General features: G+C 38.2%; 1 protein-coding gene across 4 annotated transcripts in view; it reads left to right on the forward strand.

Moving 5' to 3' along the window:
- The window catches only part of arhgap29a (Rho GTPase activating protein 29a), a 116,631-nt gene that overhangs the window by 60,760 nt on the left and 32,696 nt on the right, over window positions 1-23,175 (forward strand). For all 4 annotated transcript variants that reach the window (XM_057823934.1, XM_057823935.1, XM_057823936.1 and 1 more), the window contains 8 exons: window positions 1,738-1,798; window positions 3,875-4,033; window positions 13,393-13,457; window positions 13,531-13,641; window positions 13,731-13,811; window positions 13,886-14,068; window positions 14,187-14,324; window positions 15,887-16,062. In XM_057823934.1, coding sequence (XP_057679917.1) covers window positions 1,738-1,798; window positions 3,875-4,033; window positions 13,393-13,457; window positions 13,531-13,641; window positions 13,731-13,811; window positions 13,886-14,068; window positions 14,187-14,324; window positions 15,887-16,062 — 974 coding nt within the window. The remainder of the gene's footprint in view (window positions 1-1,737; window positions 1,799-3,874; window positions 4,034-13,392; window positions 13,458-13,530; window positions 13,642-13,730; window positions 13,812-13,885; window positions 14,069-14,186; window positions 14,325-15,886; window positions 16,063-23,175) is intronic.

Raw genomic sequence — 23,175 nt, forward strand, 5'->3', positions numbered from 1 at the left:
GTGGTGGTCAGTAAATGTTACTTTTATAGAGCAAGTGTAAGGAAATATATATGGAATCATTCCATTCTGAGGAGAAAAATATGGAATCATGAGAAACAAAGAAATAACAATCAAAATACATCTCTAGTATTTAATAGCACCACCTCTGGCTTTTATGACAGCTTGCTGTCTCAGGCCTTGTCCACACGTAGCAGGGTATTTGGCAAAAAGAAGATATTTTTCTACGGTTTGACCGATCACCCACACACGCACCCAGATTTAAACCAGGGTTCTTAAAAACGACGGGGAAGGTGACGATTTGCTAATTCTGCGTTTGTGTCTCCATCATGTGGACACTGATAACCGAAGATTTACGTCACTAGCTGCGACAACTTTTGTCCTCACGTCACACATGAGAGCAATTTTTACATTTGGAGTATATCAAATAGGCACTTTTTTGCATCCTTTTTTTTTTTTTTACAAACTCTTGCTGTTCTTCTTACTGAATAATGGGTATTTTGGACATTATTTTATTGCTTTGAATTTACTTAAAAATGAATGAAAGCGGTTGGCTTTTTTTTTTCCTACACAAACATGCAGGTGTGGACGCAATTATTTTTCCCCAACGTGTTAGGGAAGAATCCTCGTTTTCAAAAAACCCTGCTACGTGTGGACATGGCCTCAGAGGCATAGACTTGATGAGCATTCTTCAGGTGTCAAGAGTCAAGAATCTGCATTAGACAAGGTGATGATGCTGGAAATTTTTGTTTGGTGCTGTTCCAGTGAGATTTACAAAGATAAGTGCCTAAAGAAGACATCAAAATTCCCTCAGTCCTTGCTGATATGGGGCTGCATGTCAGGCAAAGGCACTGGGGAGATGGCTGTGGGTAAATCTTGAATAAATGCACAAATTTACATTGAAATTTTAGACAGCTTTTTTATCCCTTCAATTGAAAATATGTTTGTCATTTTCCAAGTTGAAAATGCATCATGCCACAGAGCTTAGACAATGCATCATGCCACAGAGCTTAAACTGCTGAAGCATTCCTTGGAGAAAGACTCTTCCAGTCAATGTCATGGCCTGCAAATAGCCCAGATCTCAACCCGATTGATAATCTGTGGTGGAAATTGAAAAAAATGGTCCACAGCAAGGAGGATCTGGCAACTGCAATCAAAGAGAGTTTTCACCAAATTGATGAAGAATACTCATCAATTCCATGCCTCAGAGATGGCAAGCTGTCATAAAAGCCAGAGGTGGTGCTACTAAATACTAAAGATGTGTTTTGATTGTTATTTTGTTTGTTTGTTTCTCATGATTACATTTTTTTTTTCCTCAGAATGGAGTGATTCCATATATATTTCCCTGCACTTACTCTGTATAAGTAACATTTACTGATCATCACAATGTTTTTTATTTATTTCTTTTAGTGTTTCTGAATGCTAAAGAGTTGCACTTTTGAACTAATTCATTATTTTTTCAAGCTTTTTATCGAAGCTTGTTCTACATGATAAAATGTCTGAGTGAGTGCCTATCCGAGACGGGTGATTCCATACTTTTTGCTAGGGATTGTACTTGTAAAACAATACTGGCATGAATTTTCAAGCAAATTTGTCATGGGAGTTCATGGGGGGTAATGTAGTACATAGTACACAGGATTTAGTTTTTTGTTTCAAGTGATATACTGTAGATACGATGCATTTTTAGAACCCTGTTTTGAACATTGTGTTGTTGTTTTGTTTTGTTGTAATCTGGTTCAGTCTTTTGACAACCTACCTGTGGAATCTGGAGGATCCGGCTCTGAGAAAGATGATCCACCAGGTAAAATAGCTCTCTTTATCAGGACTGCATTTTTTTCTTCATGCAGTGTTTTACAAAAATCCTACGTATTGGGCAAAATAATTCTAGTTCATCATAGGCTGAACTTTATTTCTGTGTGGTCACTAATGGACTTATCGGAAAGCCCCGCCTACTTGTAAAACTGTCAACCCAAGGCTCTGTCAAATTCTCTCAGAGGCAGTGATTTATTGAACAAACGATTAATGGATGGATGCTGGCAGGAGTTCAAATTTCTGAATTTGCACTATTACAGGTGGCAATAGACCTGTTTTTTTTTTGTTTTTTTTTTTAAATAAAATGTTTTTTTTAATGACTTTTGTCTAGAAGCAGACAAACAGTGTTGGGTACTGTTTGGTTCATTGTTCATAATTCAAAATTTTGAACTAAGTTCCGTTTAAAAAAAAAAATGAACGTTTGTAATTTTTTTATTTTTGTTTTTTTTTTTAACTTTTGTAGTTCTTTCTTCTCCCCAATATATGCTGCAACCTATTATTGATAGTCGATATTAGAACCACAAACAGCAATTATTTTATCCACTTTAACACTGAAACTGTGTCATTCACCCTCATATTTAATTTCAAATTTGCGTCGGTACTGACCTGTTTGCATACCTCACTTAAGTCAGTACTGGGCCAGTGTTCTGTCAGAATTTGTACCCCATCATAAATTGCAACTTTGCGGTTCTGCCCATGCACATAACATTACAAACGGCCACGAATTCAGCGATTCCAAAGTAAACACCATAAACTTTCTATTAATAAAGGAACTACGTACATACATTTCATCATGGACGCACACAAAGGAAAGTTCTCTCTCATTGCATCTTTATACCGTATTCATGTTGCAAATGTATGTTTATGATGCAACTTGTTTAAATATTATCGAAATATGCAAAATAAAGTCCAACTGAATATAAAAGAATGGTTATTCGCCATCATAAAAGCTTTGGGAGCAAAAGCTGCCATATTTGCAAAAATAACATATTCATGACAACTTTATGCAACTTGTTTAAACATTATCCAGAGATGCTAAATAAAGTTCAACTGAATATAAAAGAATTGTTATTCACCATCATAAAAGGTTTGAGAGCAAAAGCTGCCATATTTGCTAAAACAACACATTTGTGACAACTTCAGGCAGCTTGCGTTGCCAGGTTGAATAGTTTTCCGCTATCAAGGTTTGTTTTGTTTTTTTTTAAGTGTTTTTAGCCTATGGCTTTATATACAGTTTTGTCGGAAAGGCTCTAATTCTGAACTCTTGAATGTGGTATACGGACTATGTGTCCCATGATCACCCTGGGTTCACAAAGTAAATGAGATGAGATTTGGCGGATGGGGGAAATCATTGTTCTTTTATAGAGTTACAGTGCATAATAAAAGAGTTGCCATCACCATCATTGTGTGAGCAATTCATCGCTACACATCAAGATGACATGATGAATCTCGCAAGTAAAACCCAGAAAATTGTATTGGAGTAATGGCGAGGTCTTCTGCAAATTACGTCATCAGGTAACGGCCGACAGCGAGGCGTGTCCCTCGTTGCTAAGGTGTTGCCATGGCAGTAACTCAAAAACTACGTGCTCAAATCAAATTTTTTTTCTTTTTTTTTTTGTCATATGAATTTTGACATAGCAAATGATTGATATATTCGATACTAACCAAGTAAAATGCTCAAGAATTTACATCTTCATATGCCCTTTAAACCATCAGGTTTTTGCTATTTTGAATTTAGAAAAAAAAGGTTTTAAGTCACGACCACACAGTATTCATATGCAACTCTATGGCTAGGTGTCCAGTTTTTGTGTTTTGAGGAGTGGTTTTGCAATAGGTCCATTGTGCCACCTGAAGTCTTGGATGCCTATTCATTAATCCATGCATTACCCAGTTAGCTTATCTTCAAATAGTATTAACCTGTATGTCTGACACTCAAGGTCAGTTGTTTGCAAGGCAAGTTGGCTCAGTGTTGCAGATACTGCCAAACATATTACCTAGAAGTGACAAGAGGAGCATTGTTATTTAATCATGCCTAAGTCCATATTTTACAACCTTTCTCGTACAGTTCCTGCAGGCGTCCTAGGACCACCGCTTCGCGTCGAAGAGGTGGACCGGACGCTGCAGCAGCTGGACAACGGAGTGGAGTCAGCACTGCGCTACGCCAAGGCCTGGTCAAAATACACCAAAGAAGTGCTGGGCTGGGTGGAGAAACGTCTTAATATGGGTGAGTTAAGGAAGGATTGTGGTTTGGGCTTGTTAATATGTGCGTTCTATGATGTGGCGGTGTTGTACAGTATTTAGTTGGCATGGCATTTTACGTGGCTGCTTCTTCAACCCTCTAAGATAGTAGGAATGTTTAAACCCCTATCTTTATGAGGTGTTTATGTGATATGGTTCAGAGTTCTAAAAAGAGATTTCCCGTCAACAACAAGAAACTTTAAATAAATTTTCTTCATTTCTTAATTACAGTGGTACAGCTTCATACAAATTTAATTCGTTCAGGACCTGGTCGTTTCGAAATGGTCGTTTCTTGAGCAGGATTTTCACACAAGAATACAGTATAATTCGATTTATTCGTTCCACACCCCTAAATCCTATGCTAAATCCTTAAAAAATACTGCTGGTACAATTACACATACCAAATACATTATGAATACAAATCGGAATAATAATATAATAAAATAATCACAATACTAAAAATTATTATTATGCAACTAATCGGGTTCTAATGTGGCAGTTGTGTTTTGCATGCTGTTCCTGAACACACCGTGTGACTGACTACTGCATATGTGCCAATTACCGGCTTCAAGGTATACCGTGTTATTAAAATGTCAAGGTTTCAAAACCGCAAAAAAATTCCGTCATACCATCCCTAAGGTATTAGCTATTTTTTTTATGTCCCAAAAATGCGTGGAGAAATCCCTTACTTGCAGTTGCAAGGCTCCCCCACCAGTTGTTGCTCAGTGTCAGTGAGTCAGCTGTGCTGCACGATGGCTGGAGGAGGTGAAGCTCCTAATTTTTTTCCCCCCATCGAAGAAAACGAAATCACTGGTATGGGAATACTTCAGTTACAGGCGGCCGCGGCTTAGAGGAGGAGGGCCAAATGACATGTAAAACATGCTTGCAGACTATTAGGTTTACAGATTTAATGACTGACTACTAGACATGTGCCGATTACTGGTTTCAGGGTATACCGTGGTATGAAAACGTCAAGGCTTCAAAACCGCAAATATTTTCCGTCATACCGTTCCTAAGAGTTAGACAATTTTTTTTGTCCCAAAAATGCATGGTGTAATCACTCTCTTGCAGCTATAAAGCTCAACCCTCCCCCAACAGTTGTTGCTCAGTGTCAGTGAGTCAGCTGTGCTACACGATAGCTGGGGGAGGTGAAACTCCTGAACTTCTTCCCCCATCAAAGAATACGAAATTGATGGTATAGGAATACTTCGGTTACAGAAAAGTTACAGACGGACGCGGCTTAGAAGAGGAGGGCCAACCAATATGTAAAACATATTTGTGGAGGGTGGCTGTCGAGGAGGCAATACCCTCAATATGATTTTGCATTTATACAAAATTAAAGGGTAGTAAACACTGTCATAAACGTTTCCCACCAGCTACGAGAGTTGAACTCCAGCGTGTTTAGTGTGTCTACCAGTGGTAAAACGTGGTGTTTTTTTTTTTCTCTGTGGATACTGTCTGTGTTGAGAAAGAGAGTGTGTGTAATGTAAACATCATACAAGTCATACACACAAGTTTTTTATGGAAAAATATTCTATTATTGTTGTTGTGATGGTAAAAATGTTGGCTGTGGGTTTAGGCTCACCTAAAGGACTGCACTTGTTTTAATTTTATTTAAAATATTTAAGTTAATTAATTTATTTATTTTTATTTTTTTATTTTTTAAATTTATTTTAACATTATAATTACGTTCCAATTTGCTAAAATGTTTTAAAAAATAAAAATCCTGCTCAGTTGAAAAAAAAAAGCCCAATATTTCAACGTAACACATGTTATAGCTGTAATTGCAATACCATGATACTATGGCTTTAGGTTATCATACAGTCAGAATATTATACCAGCCCATCCCTACTGACGACAGAGTGAGAAAGGTGCAGAAGAGTTTTTACTTTCTCTTTTCGTGTTATGGCATGTTATGGCAGACAGTAGGCATGTTGTGTTGCAGAAGTTTTGAAATTAATTATCAAAAACCTGACAAATCTGGAGACTTCCTTGCCGATGGTACGATAATAGTAATTGTCCCCCTTAACTTGTAAAGACTGCCAAACAGAGGTCGGAGGAGGATCATCGAGATCGTAGACATATTACGGCCATATTGTCGAGCCAGTCCACTGGCGTGCACACCATGCTCATATTTTTCTATCATTTCCATCTTAATTTCACTGGTAAGTGTCACCATTTTCCTTTTTTCACCACCTGCGCTAATCTTGTTGGGACCAGTGTTGTCACAGTTTACTTAAAAATGTAATTCAATTACTGATTCTTCTGATTACGCCTCAAAAAAGTCATCAAGTTACTTTACTGATTACTTTATTATCAAACTAACTTCAAAGTTACTTTAGAAGTAATTTATCGGTTACTTTTTACCAATTTTTCTCCCTTTGCTGCCTCAACATAAGAATGACAACAGAAAAATGTCATCACATGTAATTGACTTTCCGATAATTGAATTTAAAGAATTTAAAGAGGAAGATCAAAATTTTTCACATAAGGCTTAATCTTCGAGTTATCGGGGGTTTATTAATTAATCGATGGAGTTAATTTCAACCGCCATTGACTCGCTAGCTTAGCCACGCCGGAGCCCTGAAACCAACAAATAACTGACAAACTGCATGGAATTTGTTAAATTAGCAGGAGCTTAATTAGTCGGTTAACTCAAAGATTGAACCTAATGTCAAAAATTCTGAATTTAGGGTTAGGGTTTAGGGGTTATGGTTCACAGCATCTCAGTGCCAATTTAAAACTATGCAAATTGACTGCACAATAATCAACAACATACAAATGAATTGTGCAACAAACAGTGCAATAAACACAAAGGTGGGGGCATGGCCGAATGCCCAGAATTACGCCATACACACACGCGGTCAATTTGGCCACAAAACGTGGCGGAAACTAAGCACTTTACACTCAGTCGGACTTACAACACATCCCAAAGATGCTAAATGTGCAACACGAATATGATGTAAACAATGCTTGCTGACTTGGAGTGATGACGACCCGCCGTTGCAACGGCTAAGCTATGAAAAGGCCACACATGTATCAGCTTCACCTATCGCTGGAACCCTCCAGTATGAAGGAAAAATATGTTCATTCATGGACGCACACAGATCAAAATTCCCTCGCCCATCTCACCTAGTGGCTGCACTTGGCTCGAATGTGCACCCCGCGTTCGTCACGCCTTTTTCAGTCCCAAAACACTTAGCGCGTGTGACATCCAAAACAGGAAGTAACCGTTAGCAGTAACCATGGAAACAAACCTGTAGTGAGAAGATGGAAACCTTCCTAACATTTTCTATTTGAAACTCTCTCTGTCCATGACTACAATAGTCTTCGTTCTCCATTATTATGAGGCAATAACAAAATAGTAACGCACAGACACTTAGGAAACTAAGTTTAATCAGATCACTGGGTTGGAAAAACGAACGCGTTAGATTGCTCGTCACTGAAAGAAAGTAATGGTTAGTGGTTTGGGACCCGTGTTGAGTTCTCTCACAAGAAAATACGCCAAGCGTTTGTCTTGTGGGAAAACAATGAAATTGCAACACTGTCATAAATCTAGGGCTGTCCCAAATGACTAATTTTCTCCCGATTAGTCAGCCGACTATTTTTACGATTAGTCGACCAATCTAATAATTTGAAAAAAAAAAAAAATTTTTTTTTTTTTTTCCTAATTTAGCAATGACATTTTTGTTGACGCTTATCAATTCACAAAAAACCTATTGGAACACTTAAATTATTTATTAAAGTACAAATAAACACGTAAATAACAATAATAAATCACAAATAAACAATGAGTTCAAATGCTGATAGAATTAACTAGTGTAGCATCCCGATTGAAAAGATGGTCTCTTAAACTGATGGTTTACAACTTTTATTCCATCCTTGATTAGTCAGCCGACTATTTTTACGATTAGTCGACCAATCTAATAATTTGAAAAAAAAAAATTTTATTTTTTTTTTTTTCCTAATTTAGCAATGACATTTTTGTTGACGCTTATCAATTCACAAAAAACATATTGGAACACTTAAATTATTTATTAAAGTACAAATAAACACGTAAATAACAATAATAAATCACAAATAAACAATGAGTTCAAATGCTGATAGAATTAACTAGTGTAGCATCCCGATTGAAAAGATGGTCTCTTAAACTGATGGTTTACAACTTTTATTCCATCCTTGATGTAATCACACTGTAAAAGCTACGGTGCACACAAATAAAACAACACAATTAGAACGAAATTAACGAAAACTTTTCACTTTTTTCCTTTGAAACCTTATTTATATATCACTGAATTGCCTTTACCTTAATTTATTACCTTATCATTGACAATCTCTCCCTTAAGTGCAATCACTGTATATACTGTATATATTTATGACCTTTTAACCTTATATAAATTTCTATAACATAAAATAAACCATAACATGAAATAAACCTTTCAGTTAGCATTAAGAACAATACTAATAGCACTTATAGGCCCATTGTCAATGAAACATTATTATTTAGTAAGGCGACAGTACCCTCTGGTGTACAAAAAATGAAAAAACAAAAAAAAATTACAAACTGGGTTACGGCGCTTGAGGTGTTTATTCACGGCCGACGTGCAGCCAAGCTTGGCATTGAAGAGACAGGACGGACGCTCCTTTGTTTCTTTGAAATAAGTCAATGTTTTGGACACTCTGGTGTGCTTTTTTGGCTTTGTGCCGCTTTCCCCGCTTGCATACAGAGCATCCGACATTCTGAACTTTCCGCGCATATATTTTTTTAACCCTTCATTAACCGTCGACGGGATGTTGTGCTCGTTGACGGATTTACGTCATCGATGACGTCGACTATGTCGACTAGTCGGGACAGCTCTACATAAATCGTCGTATTTTGAGCATGCTGTCATATGTCGAGACAAATGACGAGTCAAATTTTACATCGGATGTCAAAACGATCGTATGTCATTGTGATCGTATGTCAAGACTGTAAATATTGTTTAAAACTCTACATTGGAATTGTTCATCCATGGCGCACTAAACGATCCATCCCATCATATGTACCGCTTATCCACAAAAGAGTTGAGGGGAGGCTGGAGCCTATCCCAGCTGCAGTGCAGTGGGCGGGGTACACCCTGAACTGGTTGCAAGCCTGTCGCAGGTTATAAGCAGACAAACAACCATTCCCACTTACGTTCACACCTATAAACAGTTTAGATTTAGTGTCCAATAAAGCCGGGCAGTATACCGAAAATTTACCGTTACCGAAATTCTTCACGATGACCGATGTAATTTTGATCATGTTGGTAAATTCGGTAAACTAATAAAACAAGAAGATATGCTAGTAGCCTTTTCATACCGCTTTGACTCTGTGTTGTTCGGCTATGTTCATTCCCCTTTAAGAAAGCAGTCAATGTGCTTATGTATGAATTCAGGTGGTTATCAGGAACTCAAACAAACAGAAACCCGGTAGGTTACCGTGAGTGGCTAACACTAGCGGCTAACATGATGGAGTCGGGCTGAAGGGAGCGTCGCCAAACTTTCGACATTAGGTAGACAGTTGTTGGTCTCCAAACAGGCTTTCACCCGCTTTCCTCCCTGGTTATCACGATTTCAGGAGAGGGTGACTGGTAGCCAGACCATAAGCTAACGCAAGCGGCTAACGCTATGAAATGAACGTGATGGAGTCGAATAGCGGCTCTAACCTTGTCAAAACAGCTTAATTTAAACAGTGGATTGGGCATGGACTGCATCCAGCAATTAGTATGTCGTGTTATTTTGTATCTGTGTGTGTGTGTGATTTCTTTGATATCTTTTATGATGGTAAAGCATTCAGCATTAATTATAATGCAACAGTAAAGCCTATAATATGACCATTTAATGGCCACCGCAATGTTTCCGTATGTGCTTGCTTCATTCTGTTTCATTACTGCAATGATAAAATCTTAAATGTTTCATTGGCAAAATAGGCTTTAATGTGTGTGTGTTATCGAGGTAAATCTGCTCAATTTACCGTGATACATACCTTTGGCCATATCGCCCAGCCCTAGTGTCCAATCAATCTAGCATACATGTTTTTGAGATTTGGAAGGAAACCCACACAGACATAGGGAGAGCATTCAAACACCATAAAGGAGGGAGGCAGCCTGACTTAACCTGTGCGGCAGATGTGCCATCTAGTCACCCACTGTACCGCTTTGTACTCTGAACCAATTTTTCGTGTAAAATTCCTTTTAACCTCATTGTTTTAAAATTCTATCTGGACAACTGTCCTTTTTATTTGTTAAACTGGAAGCGAAATTTGAGGGACCTTGCTTTTTTTTTTTTTTAGAGTTACCTCACCTGAGCTGTATTCAAATGTCCTGCATGCTCAAGGCTGAGAATTCACCATGTGAACTGACACTGTGCGGGCTAGTTAATGAATGGTTTCACTGTCATACTTGGTCATTCTTTTTGGTAGCATGGTGACACAGGACCTTTCTGTAAAGTGGTACAATGCATGTGTCATCAGGCAAACAGACAACCTGTTTATTTAACACATCCTCGGTGGCTAATGGTTTATTTGATGATGAATGACTCAAGGACATTGCTTGACTTGATTTAAAGTAAATGCCTCTGTTCAACATTATCTCTGTCCATTGTAGCTAATGTTCATGTTGAAACGAATTAATTTTAAATACATAGTTGATTGAGAAAGTTGAACCAAGATAGGTCATTCTTTCAAAAACTAAATACAGGCTTTCGTTTTTTGTTTTTTTTTCATCCAATGTGTCATTGCAAGATACTTTATTCAGCATTTTATTTTTTATGAATGCACCATTAGTAGTATAACGTGTACTAGTAAGAAAAAACAACAAAAGGCAAAAACTAATGTGTCAGAGTCGATGAGACAATACTACTACTTTTTCTCCAATGAGAGGTTCAGTTCACGAAAAAAATAAAACATTTTCAGGTACAACACTGAATGTAAAAGGCGAGTTAAATAATCCAAGATTTACAGGACGTGACCTGGAAGTATCTTTCATTGTCATCAAAGTGACGCAAAATGAACTCATTGCCTGCTAGCGACGATAGACGTCCAACTGACTTATACTGAGATACTGGTTGTGAATGCTTATCTTGAAGTGCCATTGAAGACGTCCAATCAATTTTGACTGGAAGGGGGCAAATGAGCGCCGTAAATGGCAGCCAGTCAGCTAACTTACTTGAAAAAAAAAAAAAAAAACGTCTGGCCCTATGTTTTATTTTTGGGCAGCCCTTTTGATTCTTGTCTTCTTCTTAGTCTTTTGGACGATAATGCTTATTAGTCCTAGTCATATTTTAGGCATTTCAAATTGCGTTTGTCTACGTCTAGTTTTAGTCGACGTTTACTCAATATTTTCATCTGTAAAATTTGAAACGTTCATTCCAAAAATAAATAAAAAATAGGTTTCCAACTCTTTCGAATGAACACTGACAGACATGCACATATTGCAGCATCTATAAATCTATGATGTGATAATACACATCCAGCAGGAAAAGAGTACATTCTTTTACTTGAACGAAACAAACTGTATGTAAAAAAAGTTGTCCAAGAGTTTAAGAGGACGCTTGCCGTTAGCAATAGCCTAATGCTAATGCGAATGCTATGCTCACGCTACGCGTTATATTTATTGTGTGATTGATCAGTCAGCACAGACCTTTAAAGGGAACCTCAGACTTGAAGATTTGTAGTCTCTAATAAGCCATAATTGTTGTCTTTTACTAAAATATGTTATTAGAAACACATAAAATATTGCCATTGATTTAAAAATCTATAGTATTTAGTACATGTTTTGACCTACAGAGGGCGGCATGTTTTAAGCACGTAATGGACGCTTGGGGTGATGATGTAGATTGTCACTGTCAATCGCCAAATACTACCTGGTTACTGCAATTCCTTCTACGTGGCGAAAGCGGCAAGTACTTACTATTTGTGTTTTTATTGATTCTTTTATTATCTTTTCATTGCCTCAGTACTTTTTGCATGTATTCCCTCTCATACTTTTGAGCATTGTGTTTTCTTTTGGAAGCTTTAAAGCAGATTGTTGATTTGTTGACCACATTAGTCACGTAGCGTATTTAAACCACTCTTATTTGATATTACTACATTTAAGTATTTTCTTAAGGCATCTCTAGTTATCTTCTGTCTGTATGCGTCTCAACAAAACAAGTTGAAAGCGCACGGTAGTACTTGATGGTGTCAAATTGGCCTCGTTTTGCCATGTTAGCTCATTTTGGCAGAACACCGTTTTTTTTCCCTTACTCTTGTCTCATCGCGTCTTTCCTGGTTATTTTGCTTTTGCTGCTCATTTTGTGAAATATCGATAGTGCTGTCATGCTCATTAATGTTCCTCTCGGGTTCAAATTGAAAGGGTTGAACAGATGACATGTTTATTTCGGAACAGTCATACTCATGAAACCCTACAACGTAACCCTGTGATGTCGCTGCCCTGCGACGTCAACAACAATGGCGACCTACTAGTTAACTAATTTTACAAATTGTATAAAAACGAAAACATCAAGAGGGGTTTCAATATCAAATTAAAATTTCAATATCAAATACATATTTGCTACTACCACCAAGATCTGCACCCACGGCGGCACCCTGGCCACCCATCGCCTGGGCCTAAATACAGTCTTGATGAGCTTGAATTGGCTGCAGTTACGACATCGGGAACGCGCCCTCCGGAACGAAAAACGATTTGACCAACATTGTGACAGCCAAAAATGACGTAATGTCCAGGGTATAAAATCGCACCAGCAGCCCTCCTCGCACAGAGAACGCCAGTGGGCAACACAGGACAAGTGTGTGAAAGTGTCCAACCCGCGTCATTCTCGGGGCATCTCTACATGCATGAAAGCAATGACGCAAGCGGGAATTTCCCAGTATATGTGTGTGAAAAGGGCTCATGTGTGTCTTAAAACAAGCAATAGGTAGACTGGAGAGGACACTAGTGGGTGAGTTGGGGGAGAAGGGCGCGCCACGTCACATGAGTGACACAACCAGACACTGCTACAATGCAGGATAACTACACATAGAATTTCACACATTGTGAACATGTGACGGAAACTATGGCACATTTTCGTCCTGTTCTCGTCTCGCCAGACAGAAACTGGCATTCGTATCGTTATGTTATAGTCTTCCGAGACACATTATTAGCCCGTTATCATATTGTCATCATTATGAAAAAATTGTTCGTCGACAAAATATTTTCGTTATAGTCATCGTTGACTAAAACAACACTGTCCGGCACACGTGAGATGGAATTGCCATAAATGCGGCCCACGAACCAAAATGAGTGTGACACCCATGTAATATAAAGTGCATTTATTTATTTACAGATATTGAGTTGGCGAAAAGCTATAACAAAATGGCTGAATCAGCAAAGACTCTCGCGAGTCAACAGGTGATTCGAAAATTTGCAATTTATATTTTAGACACATTGCTTGATTTACCGACCCCGTGTACTTTTGATCTAGGAATTCATGCCTTTCCGTGACATCTACATGGCTGCTTTCAGAAATGACATTGAGTACAGCAGGCTTGTACTAAACACCACAGCAGTGCTCCAAAGCAACAAATTCATGCAGGTAATTCCTCAAAGTCTCTTGCTTCTATGACTTTTAGGTGAAATATAAACAGTGGAATGATTAACATAGTTTGGTGCCTTTTTATCTAGCCTCTGATGACTCGAAAAAATGAACTCGACAAACTACGGAAAGAAATGAAAGAGCAGTGGCAAAGAGAGCAAAAGAAAATGGTAAATCTTTGAGGATTTTTATCAATTTCCAATGGAGGTTTCGTCAATAACTAAAATGTTCATTGCACTACAAGCATGAGGCGGACAGCGCTCTGAAAAAGGCTCGGATGCTGCAGGATCAGCGTCAAGAGGAGTACGAAAAGGCTAAGGTATTCACCAGTCGCCTTGAGGGGGAGCAGACTGGAGGTGTTGGAGGAGCAACGACTGCCAAACAATTAGAAAAGCGGCGCAGGTTGGAAGAGGAGGCCTGGCAGAAGGTACAGCAACACATAAGTTTCACTCTCCCAGTTTGGCTCATTAGTTTCAAAAAGAACTATTATCAGCATTTTACGATTCCCAACACATGATTTAAATTCTGTCTTCATTCTATTGCAGGCTGACGAGGCGAGAGCACACTCCGAAGCTTGTCAGATAGATGTTGTGGAAAAAAGAGTTGATCTAGCCAAAACCAAAAGTGAGGTCATCACTCAGCTCCGAAAGATGATCTTTCAATGTGACCTCACCCTTAAAGCTGTATGTCCAAACCTTTTATACAATTACAGTGGTATGAGAAAGTATCTGAACTTTTTGGAATGCCTTACATTTCTGCATAAAATCACCATCAAATGTGATATGATCTTTGTCAAAATTGCACAGATGAAAAAACAGTGTCTGCTTTAACTACAACCACCCAAACATTTATAGGTTTTCATATTTTAATGAGGATAGTATGCAAATAATGACAGAAGGGGAAAAAATAAGTGAACCATCACATTTCATATTTTTATGAATCGCTGCTCTTAGCTCAAGCCACAGCATCTCATTGGGGTTCAAGTCAGCACTTTGACTTGGCCACTCCAGAACGTGTATTTTGTTCTTCTGAAACCATTCTTAAGTGGATTTACTTATGTGTTTTGGATCATTGTCTTGTTGCAGCATCCATCCTCTTTTTAGCTTCAACTGTCTGACAGACGGCCTCGGATTTTCCTGCAAAACATCCTGTTAAACTTTTGAATTCATTCTTCCATTAATGATTGCAAGTTATCCAGGCCCTGAAGAAGCAAAACAGTCCCAAATCACGATGCTCCCTCTACCATACTTCACGGTGGGAGTGAGGTGTTAATGTTGGTGAGCTGTTCCATTTTTCCTCCACACATGACGTTGTGTGTTACTCCCAAACAATTCAACTTTGGTTTCATCAGCCCACATAATATTTTGCCAAAACTTCTTTGGAGTGTCCAAGTGCGTTTTTGCGTACATTAAACGAGCAACAATGTTTTTTTGAAACTGTTTTTTTGAAACTGCAGTGGCTTCCTCCGTGGAGTCCTCCCATGAACACCATTCTTGGCCATAGTTTTACATATAGTTGATGTGTGCACAGAGATATTGGGCTGTGCCAGAGACTTCTGTAAGTCTTTAGCAGACATTCAAGGGTTCTTTTTTACCTCTCTGGGTATTCTGTGCTTAAATCTTGGCGTCTTCTTTGGTGGACGGCCACTCCTTGGGAGAGAAGCAACAGTGCCAAACTTTCTCCATTTGTAGACAACTTCTCTGACTGTCGATTGATGAACATCCAGACTTTTACAGATGGTTTTGTATCCTTTCCCAGCTTTATACAAATCAATCCTTGATCGCAGGTCTTCAGACAGCTCTTTTGACCGAGCCATGATGCACATCAGACAATGCTTATCGTCAAGACATTTCTTACCAGGTGTGCGTTTTATAGTGGGCAGGGGAGCGTTAAACCACTCATCAGTGATTGGGCACACACCTAACTTAAGATTTTTGGGGAAAATTGGTTTCAATTGCTCTTTAAGTCTCCTTAGGCAGAGGGTTCACTTACTTATTTTTCCCCCTTCTGTCATCGTTTGCGTGCTATCCTCATTAAAATATGAAAACCTATAAATGTTTAGGTGGTTTTCATTAAGGACAGATCACATTTGATGGTGATTTTAAGCAGAAATGTGAGAAATTCCAAAAGGTTCAGATACTTTTTCATACCACTGTATATTTACCTCAAAATAAGTACTTTTTACTACCGTAGTGGAATATATTATAATCAGCATCTGATCGCAGAATTTTATTGTCTGTTCAAGGTCACAGTCAATTGGTTCCAGCTCCAGCAGGCCCAGGTTGTATCACTTCCCGTCAACCACCAGAGTCTTTGTGAAAATTCCAAACTGTATGAGCCTGGGAATCGCTATGTTGAGTTTGTCCGGAGTTTACCCCATGAGTCCCACTATTTGGATTCGTCTTTTTCATCAAGCACAGGGTAAGACATGGTGTGATGTATTCGATTTCGGACGAATGCCGCAGCACTCACCCTATGGGGCGCTTTGTTGTGTAGTCTCAAACCCAAATAAATGCGAGACCAGTATTGTTTTCGTCAATGATGACGACACCGAAAGTATTTATATAAACATATAAAACTTTTTTCATGACAATGACGGATGATAATGAGCTAAAAATGGGAGACTAAAACATAACGAGATGAATGCCAGTTTTCATCTGACGAGACGAGAACAAAATGCGCAATAGTTTCCGTCACATGTTCACTATGTGTGACATTTTATGTATAGTTAGCAGTGTTGTTTTTGTCAATGATAATGAAAATAGTTCGTCAACACTTTTTTCATGACGATGATGAGACGATAACGAGCTTAAAATGTGTTTTATGAGACTAAAACATAACGAGACGAATGACAGTTTTCGTCTGAGGAGACGAGAACGAGACGAAAATACGCAATAGTTTCCGTTACATGTTCACAATGTGTGACATTTAATGTGTAGTTAGCCTGCATCGTGGCAGTGTTTGGTTGTGTCACTCGTGACGTGCAGCGCCCTCCCCCATACTGATTCACCAGTGTGTCGTCTCCAGTCTCCATGCAGGCTTGCACACACGGTAAGATTTGTTTTCTTGGCCAGAGAGAATATGCAATGTGTGATGCTTTAAAGCAGGGGTGTCCAAACTTTTTGCAAAGGGGGCCAGATTTGGTGTGGTAAAAATGTGTGGGGCCGACCTTGGCTGACGTACTTTACATAGAACAATATATTTAAGCAAATTTTATCAAGCCATTCTGCGTGTCACATTTTCTTTATTATTTTTTTTTTTAATTAATAATTTCAACAATCTCGCAACTAGCCTTTGTGGCGTTCTCTTTCAATTCTCGGGATCTTGCGAAATACTGCTGCTGTGAAATTAAACTAGCTTCAAGTTTCTTCAATTTCTCGCTGCGTATCTTCCCTGTAATCTTGACGTACATATCAGCGTGTCTTGTTTGGTAATATCGCCTCACATTAAACTCTTTAAAAACAGCGACTGTTTCAAATGAGGCAGACACAGTTGTTGCGTATTTTAATGAAGAAATAGTCCAATTTCCACCTATCCTTGAAGCGTCGGCCATCGCAGTCAACTTTTTTGTTGTCTTTGTTGATTGTTGCCATTTTAGAAAATTGGAAGTCAAGGGTCACACAGGGTAATGTTGCTTGAAGGGCTGCTGCCTTTTAGTGGGTAAATGAGGATCAGCATTTAATGTGTAAGCTACTTCATATGCTGGTAGCAGTACTGCTGACCAATTTATTAAGTCTGTGTGCGAGCCAGACGTTATTGATCTTATGACAGAGGCTGGGGGCCGGATGAAATTTGACCACGGGCCGCATTTGGCCCCCGGGCCGCACTTTGGACATGTCTGCTTTAAAGGCTAAAGCATCAAACACTAAATGTAACCCGTAGCGTTCGCATAGCGTTTGCCTTAGCGCTCGAGCGTCCTCTAAACTCTCAGACAACTTTTTTATACATAGAATTTGTGGCATCCAGGTGGCTATAATTGATTGAAAATATAAAAATGTACTGTTTTCCTGCTGAGTGTGTATTTTCACCAAGTTGATGTTATCCTTGTAGATGCTGCAATATGTGCTCGTCTGTCAGTTTTTGTTCGAAATAGTTTGAAACTTTTGTTTACATATTTTTGGAGAATTTTTTTAGTTTTACAGACGAAAACATTTTTGGTAAATGTTGACTAAAACTAGACAAAATTTGTTTTGAGTTTTCATCAACAAAAACTAGGCGAAGACATATTTTGATAACTAAAATCTTACTAAGACTCATAGGTATTATCGTCCAAAAGACTAAGACAAAAATTAAACGGCTTCCAAAAACATCACTGTGCAAGACTCAGTCAGAAAGGATATTGGCCAAAAGACACCCACTACTTTTGCAGACTTCTTGTTTGCTTACATGTCAATTTCGGGTTAAAGTTGCAAGTTGCACTACTAGGCAACTGACTTTAAGTGATTGAGTGACTACAGACCAACACAATTTTGGAAAATAGAGAGCGACAGAGATAAAACAGAGATAAAACTAAAGCGTACTTGCTGAGCATTGTTGTTTTTGGTAGCTCTTTTAATTTTTGCCATTGTCTTTTGGACAAAAATGCTTATTAGTCTTAGTCAGTCGCTTGCCATTCTGGAGCTAATGCGAATGCTACGCTAACGCTAGGAGTTACATTTGGCGTCTGTAGATCACTCAGCACAAACCTTTAAAAGCTAAAGCAACATTGCATATTCCTTTTTGTCAAGATAAGAAAACAAATCTTAGTCCTCGTCGTAATCCTAGCTTGAGATGCATCCTAAACTCCGGTGAGGATAGTGAGGGAGGGGTGCAGCACATCTTACATGAGTGACACTGCTACGATGCAAGTTGACGTACTTCACGTACAATATGAAAATGTCACGCATGGTGAACATATGACAGAAAGGCTGTTGCATTTTCGTGTTGTTGTTGTCTCGTCAGACGGAAACTGGCACGAAAACAACACTTTGGTTGGCTGAAGTATTCTAGATGTTTTAATGTTGATTACAAAGATGCACAGGTGTAATTATATAATAGCAGTTTCTGCATTTGATTTGAGATGGGTATATGCCACTGCTTATGAAATGGGTTTCCAAAACATGAATGCATTTTGTCCACTTCAAAAACACCAGGATTTCTTCAATGCATTAAAAACAGCATAATATGTCAAAGGTCTTGCCTTCATGATTATATTCTGAAATGGTAGACAATTTTTTAAGGTCGATGGAACTATTTCCATTTCAATTAATGCCCACTTTCGCCTAGATTGCTTGGACTTTAACATTTCAGCCAGACACTGCATGTCAAAAACAATAGCCAATTGACACTTTTAACCTATTTTTCTTGTTAAGTGACCCAAATTTAGTAAAGTCTCACTAGTTTTTCCCAGGAAGCATTTTGCTCTTTTTATCTGTAATGACACTCAACACATTGACTCAGCCAGAAAATATGTTGGGTTAAAGAGTATTTGATGTCCTCTGTGGTAAAATAAAGAGGTACTGTAGAATACTGGGCTGCAATGTCAATGTGAAAATGCAATGGCATGATGCTCTTTTTTGAGACCAAAAAAAAAACAAGTTGGATAGTAAGCGCTTCCTGTGGAAATGAGCCGTTATCTCACAGAATTTCAGAATAATGACATTTCCTTTGAGGAAAAACATTAAAATGTCAGTTTTAAACACTAAGCAATTAACAACTGTCTACCTTTTTGAAATTTACTATTGCAATTTTCCCTGTTATGGGACTATTATGTTATCTTTTCGATCCTTGTCAATATGAGAATGGTGAGTGAGGGAATGTACATTTATTTAGTTCCAACACATGCACACACACGCACGTTGAACATTCAACAAAAGAATCGTTTGTTTTCTTAGCCCACTTCTCCTCCCCCAAATGTAATTTCCATGATCAAAAGAACCAACTTGTTGAATGTGGAAATGGAACCTAGCGGTCTATATTTAACCTTTTGTGTCTCTGACCTACATTCTGTACAGTGGAATGTACAGTGATTCCTTTTGAATTTAAGACTGGTTCGAATGGTTAATGGTCATTGGCGTTTCATCTTAAAGTGTGACTTTGTGAGCACGTTACATGTTACAAATATCCCTTTGGTAATTGGAATTTTGGCAGTAACTTGGTTGTATTTGATGTAAGTATTGTTATACAGTGGTGCCTCGACATATAATCGCTTCGACACACGATCTTTTCGACATCCGACGTAAAATTTGACTCGCCATTTGTTTCTACATCCGACGATATGCTCGAAATACGACAACATGACAGCACCGCAGACGGACGCATGGCTGACTTTCTTGTGAGAGAAATCAACACAGGTTTCAAAAAGGTTGGTACAGGTGGTGAACAAGGAAAAAGGTGACACTTCTAAATGAAGATGCAAATTATAGAGAAATATGACCGTGGGGTGCGCTCCGTGAACTTGCTCAGCAATACATCTTCACGGTCCTCCTCCGATCGCCAGTATTTATAAGTTAAGTTGACAATTATTATTGTGGTTACATCGCCAAAGAAATCGCCGGCTTTGTCAGATTTTTATCATTTATTTCAGAACTTAACCAATACAAAATGCCCGCATTCTGCCACAATTGACTGTGTACTCAGGAAAACATTTAAAGTGAAAGTAAACTCCGCCGCACCGCTCCTCTCTCTTGTCACGTCAGTCACGCAGTGCGTTCAGGTACAAAAAAAAAACGTCCACCACATTAGAACCCGATTCGTTACATGATTACAGGAATTATTATTATTATTATTATTATTATTGTATTGTTATGCCGATTTTTATTTATAATTAATGTGTTTTGCTATGTGTAATTGCCATTTGTAATAGTACCAGCAGTATTTATTGAGGATTTAGTGTAGGTTTTTGGGCTGTGGAACGAATTAATGGAATTGTAATCTATTCTTATGGGAAAATCCTGCTCGACATACGACCATTTCGTCTTACAAACAAGGTCCTGGAACGAATTAACTTCGTATGTAGAGGTACCACTGTATTTGACACGTCTTCGTTGCATATACCTTTTCTCCCCCACTAACAGATACCGTGCATTCTTCATCTTGACATTGATAGACCTTTACATTACCTTAATTTTCGGACTATAAGGCGCACCTGACTATAAGCCGCCGTCCACCAAATTTGATACGAGATCTTACCGATAACACTTCATTTGACAGCGGCATCATAAGACTGTCATAAGGCAAGGCAAATTTATTTGTATAGCACAATTCAACACAAGGCAATTCAAAGTGCACATGGATGTCATAAAAATCACATTAAATCAAAAGAACGTTAAAACAAAGGCAATTGAAACAGGAAATAAAATTATATATGAAAATCACCTTAAATTGAAATCAGAAATGGAAGTAAATCAGATGGAATAAAACTCAAATAGCTCAAAGTTTGAAATACAGTGCTGCTCAAAAGTTTGTGAACCCCCTCAACATTTTGGAATTTTCTATTATTTCAACCTGATTTCCTAATCAATCAATTCAGTAGTTTTTTTTTTTGTTTTTTTAACAGTTGTGTTGTCGAGACTAAATTAAAAAGAGTTTTCATCAACTGATGTAGGTGCAAAATTGAACTGTTTGGTCACAACCAAAACCGCCATGTCTGGCGAAGGTCAACACTGCATACCACCAAAAGAACCTTCTCCCAACAGTGAAGCATGGAGGTGGGAATGTCAAGATCTGGGCTTGCTTTTTATCCTCAGGACCTGGACAACTCCACATAGTCCAGGGAATCATGAATTCTGAGGAATATTGTCAAATCCTAGAACATAACCTGACGCCATCTGTTTTGAAGTTAAAGCTTGGCAGAAGGTGGATCATGCAACATGATAATGATCCAAAGCATTCCAGCAATACAACCAAGGAATGGCTGAAAAAGAAGAAGATTCGTGTTCTGGACTGGCCCAGTCAAAGTCCTGACCTAAATCCCATTGAAATGCTGTGGCGGGACCTGAAGCGAGCAGTTCATGCCAGACGCCCATCAAACCTCTCTCAACTGACTGCGTTCTGCAAGGAAGAATGGGCAAAAATCCCCCAAAGTAGATGTGAGAGGCTGATTAGTCACTACAGAAACCGTTTGGTTGAGGTAATCTCTGCAAAAGGAGGCGCAATATCCTATTAACTGAAGGGGTTCACATACTTTTGTACACATGATATCTGAGTTTTTCTTAAATCAACCACTTTTGTTAAATAAAGAATGACAATATAACTATTTCTTTTGTTTCAGTCCATTATTTGGAATGTCAGTATTGTGGATTTGGGTATAACTTAACATTTAATAAGGTTATTTTAGTTTTTTTTACAAAAAATCTGACCATCGCTGTGGGGTTCACAAACTTTCGAGCAGCACTGTATGTAGACAGTTATGGATATGCTGTTTTAGCCCTGATTTAAAGAAGCTAAAAGTTTTAGCAAACTTCAGACCTTAGACTTCAGGTAATTTGTTCCATAAGTGAGGAGCAAAATAACTAAATGCTGCCTCACTCTTTTTGGGTCTTGGAACATACAGGAGACTGATTCCAGACGACCTTAGAGGTCTAGATGTTTCATAGGGATCCAACAAATCAAGCATGTATTTTGGTCCAAGGCCATTTAGTGTTTTGTTGACGAGCAGTAGTATTTTATAGTCTAATCTTTGACTCACGGGAAGTCAGTGTAACAATTTCAAAACCGGTGTATTGTGGTCCAGCTTCCTTGTATTTGTAAGGACTCTGGCAGCAGCATTCTGTACTAGCTGCAACTTCCTGACTGATTTTTTATCAAGACCTGTAAATATACCGTTGCAATAGTCCAGTCTACTGAAAATAAATGCATGCATAAGTTATTCCATGTCTTGTTGAGTCAGAAGTAGGGATGGGCGGATCGATACCAAAATATCGATATTTCGATCCAGCGCGTTAAATTTTAGGTATCGATCCCCAAGCAAAAGTATCGATATCTGGAATTAATGTTATATTTTCTTTATCAATTTTTGGGTATATTTTTGTGCACACTTTTTGTACTACTTTTCCCTGTCGCATTCTACATGCACGTAAGCAGTGCACACACATAAGCAGTGCACCGGTGTGTGCTCCCGCCCCCATTCACGTCCCTATCCTGTGTCGAACAGCATGGTTTTCCTCCGCCCCTCTCACGCCTAATTTCTTACTTAACCTTATTATTATTTCTTATTCATTTATTATTATTTCTTGTGAATTATTGTTTCATATTTTTATTTTTTCATGAAATGTTTTTCCATATTTTTCTATGTTACAAGCAATTAAATGCTTGATTTCCTATGTTTTGTTGCTACTTATTTTTATTTTGTTAAAGGTCTGTTTCAATTATTTCAAGATGTTTTTTTTTATTTATTTATTTATTTTTATTATTATTATTATTTTTTTTTTTTTTTTCAAAATCTGTTTGAAAATTGTGTTAGTCAAATAAAATTCAAAAACGGCAAGTGACTATTGATTATTGGATTTGTTTTTAGTGATCTACCATTTGAGGGCGGTAACATGCTACTATTTA

The sequence above is a fragment of the Corythoichthys intestinalis genome, chromosome 20 (assembly GCF_030265065.1).
Source record: "Corythoichthys intestinalis isolate RoL2023-P3 chromosome 20, ASM3026506v1, whole genome shotgun sequence".
Taxonomy (NCBI): domain Eukaryota; kingdom Metazoa; phylum Chordata; class Actinopteri; order Syngnathiformes; family Syngnathidae; genus Corythoichthys; species Corythoichthys intestinalis.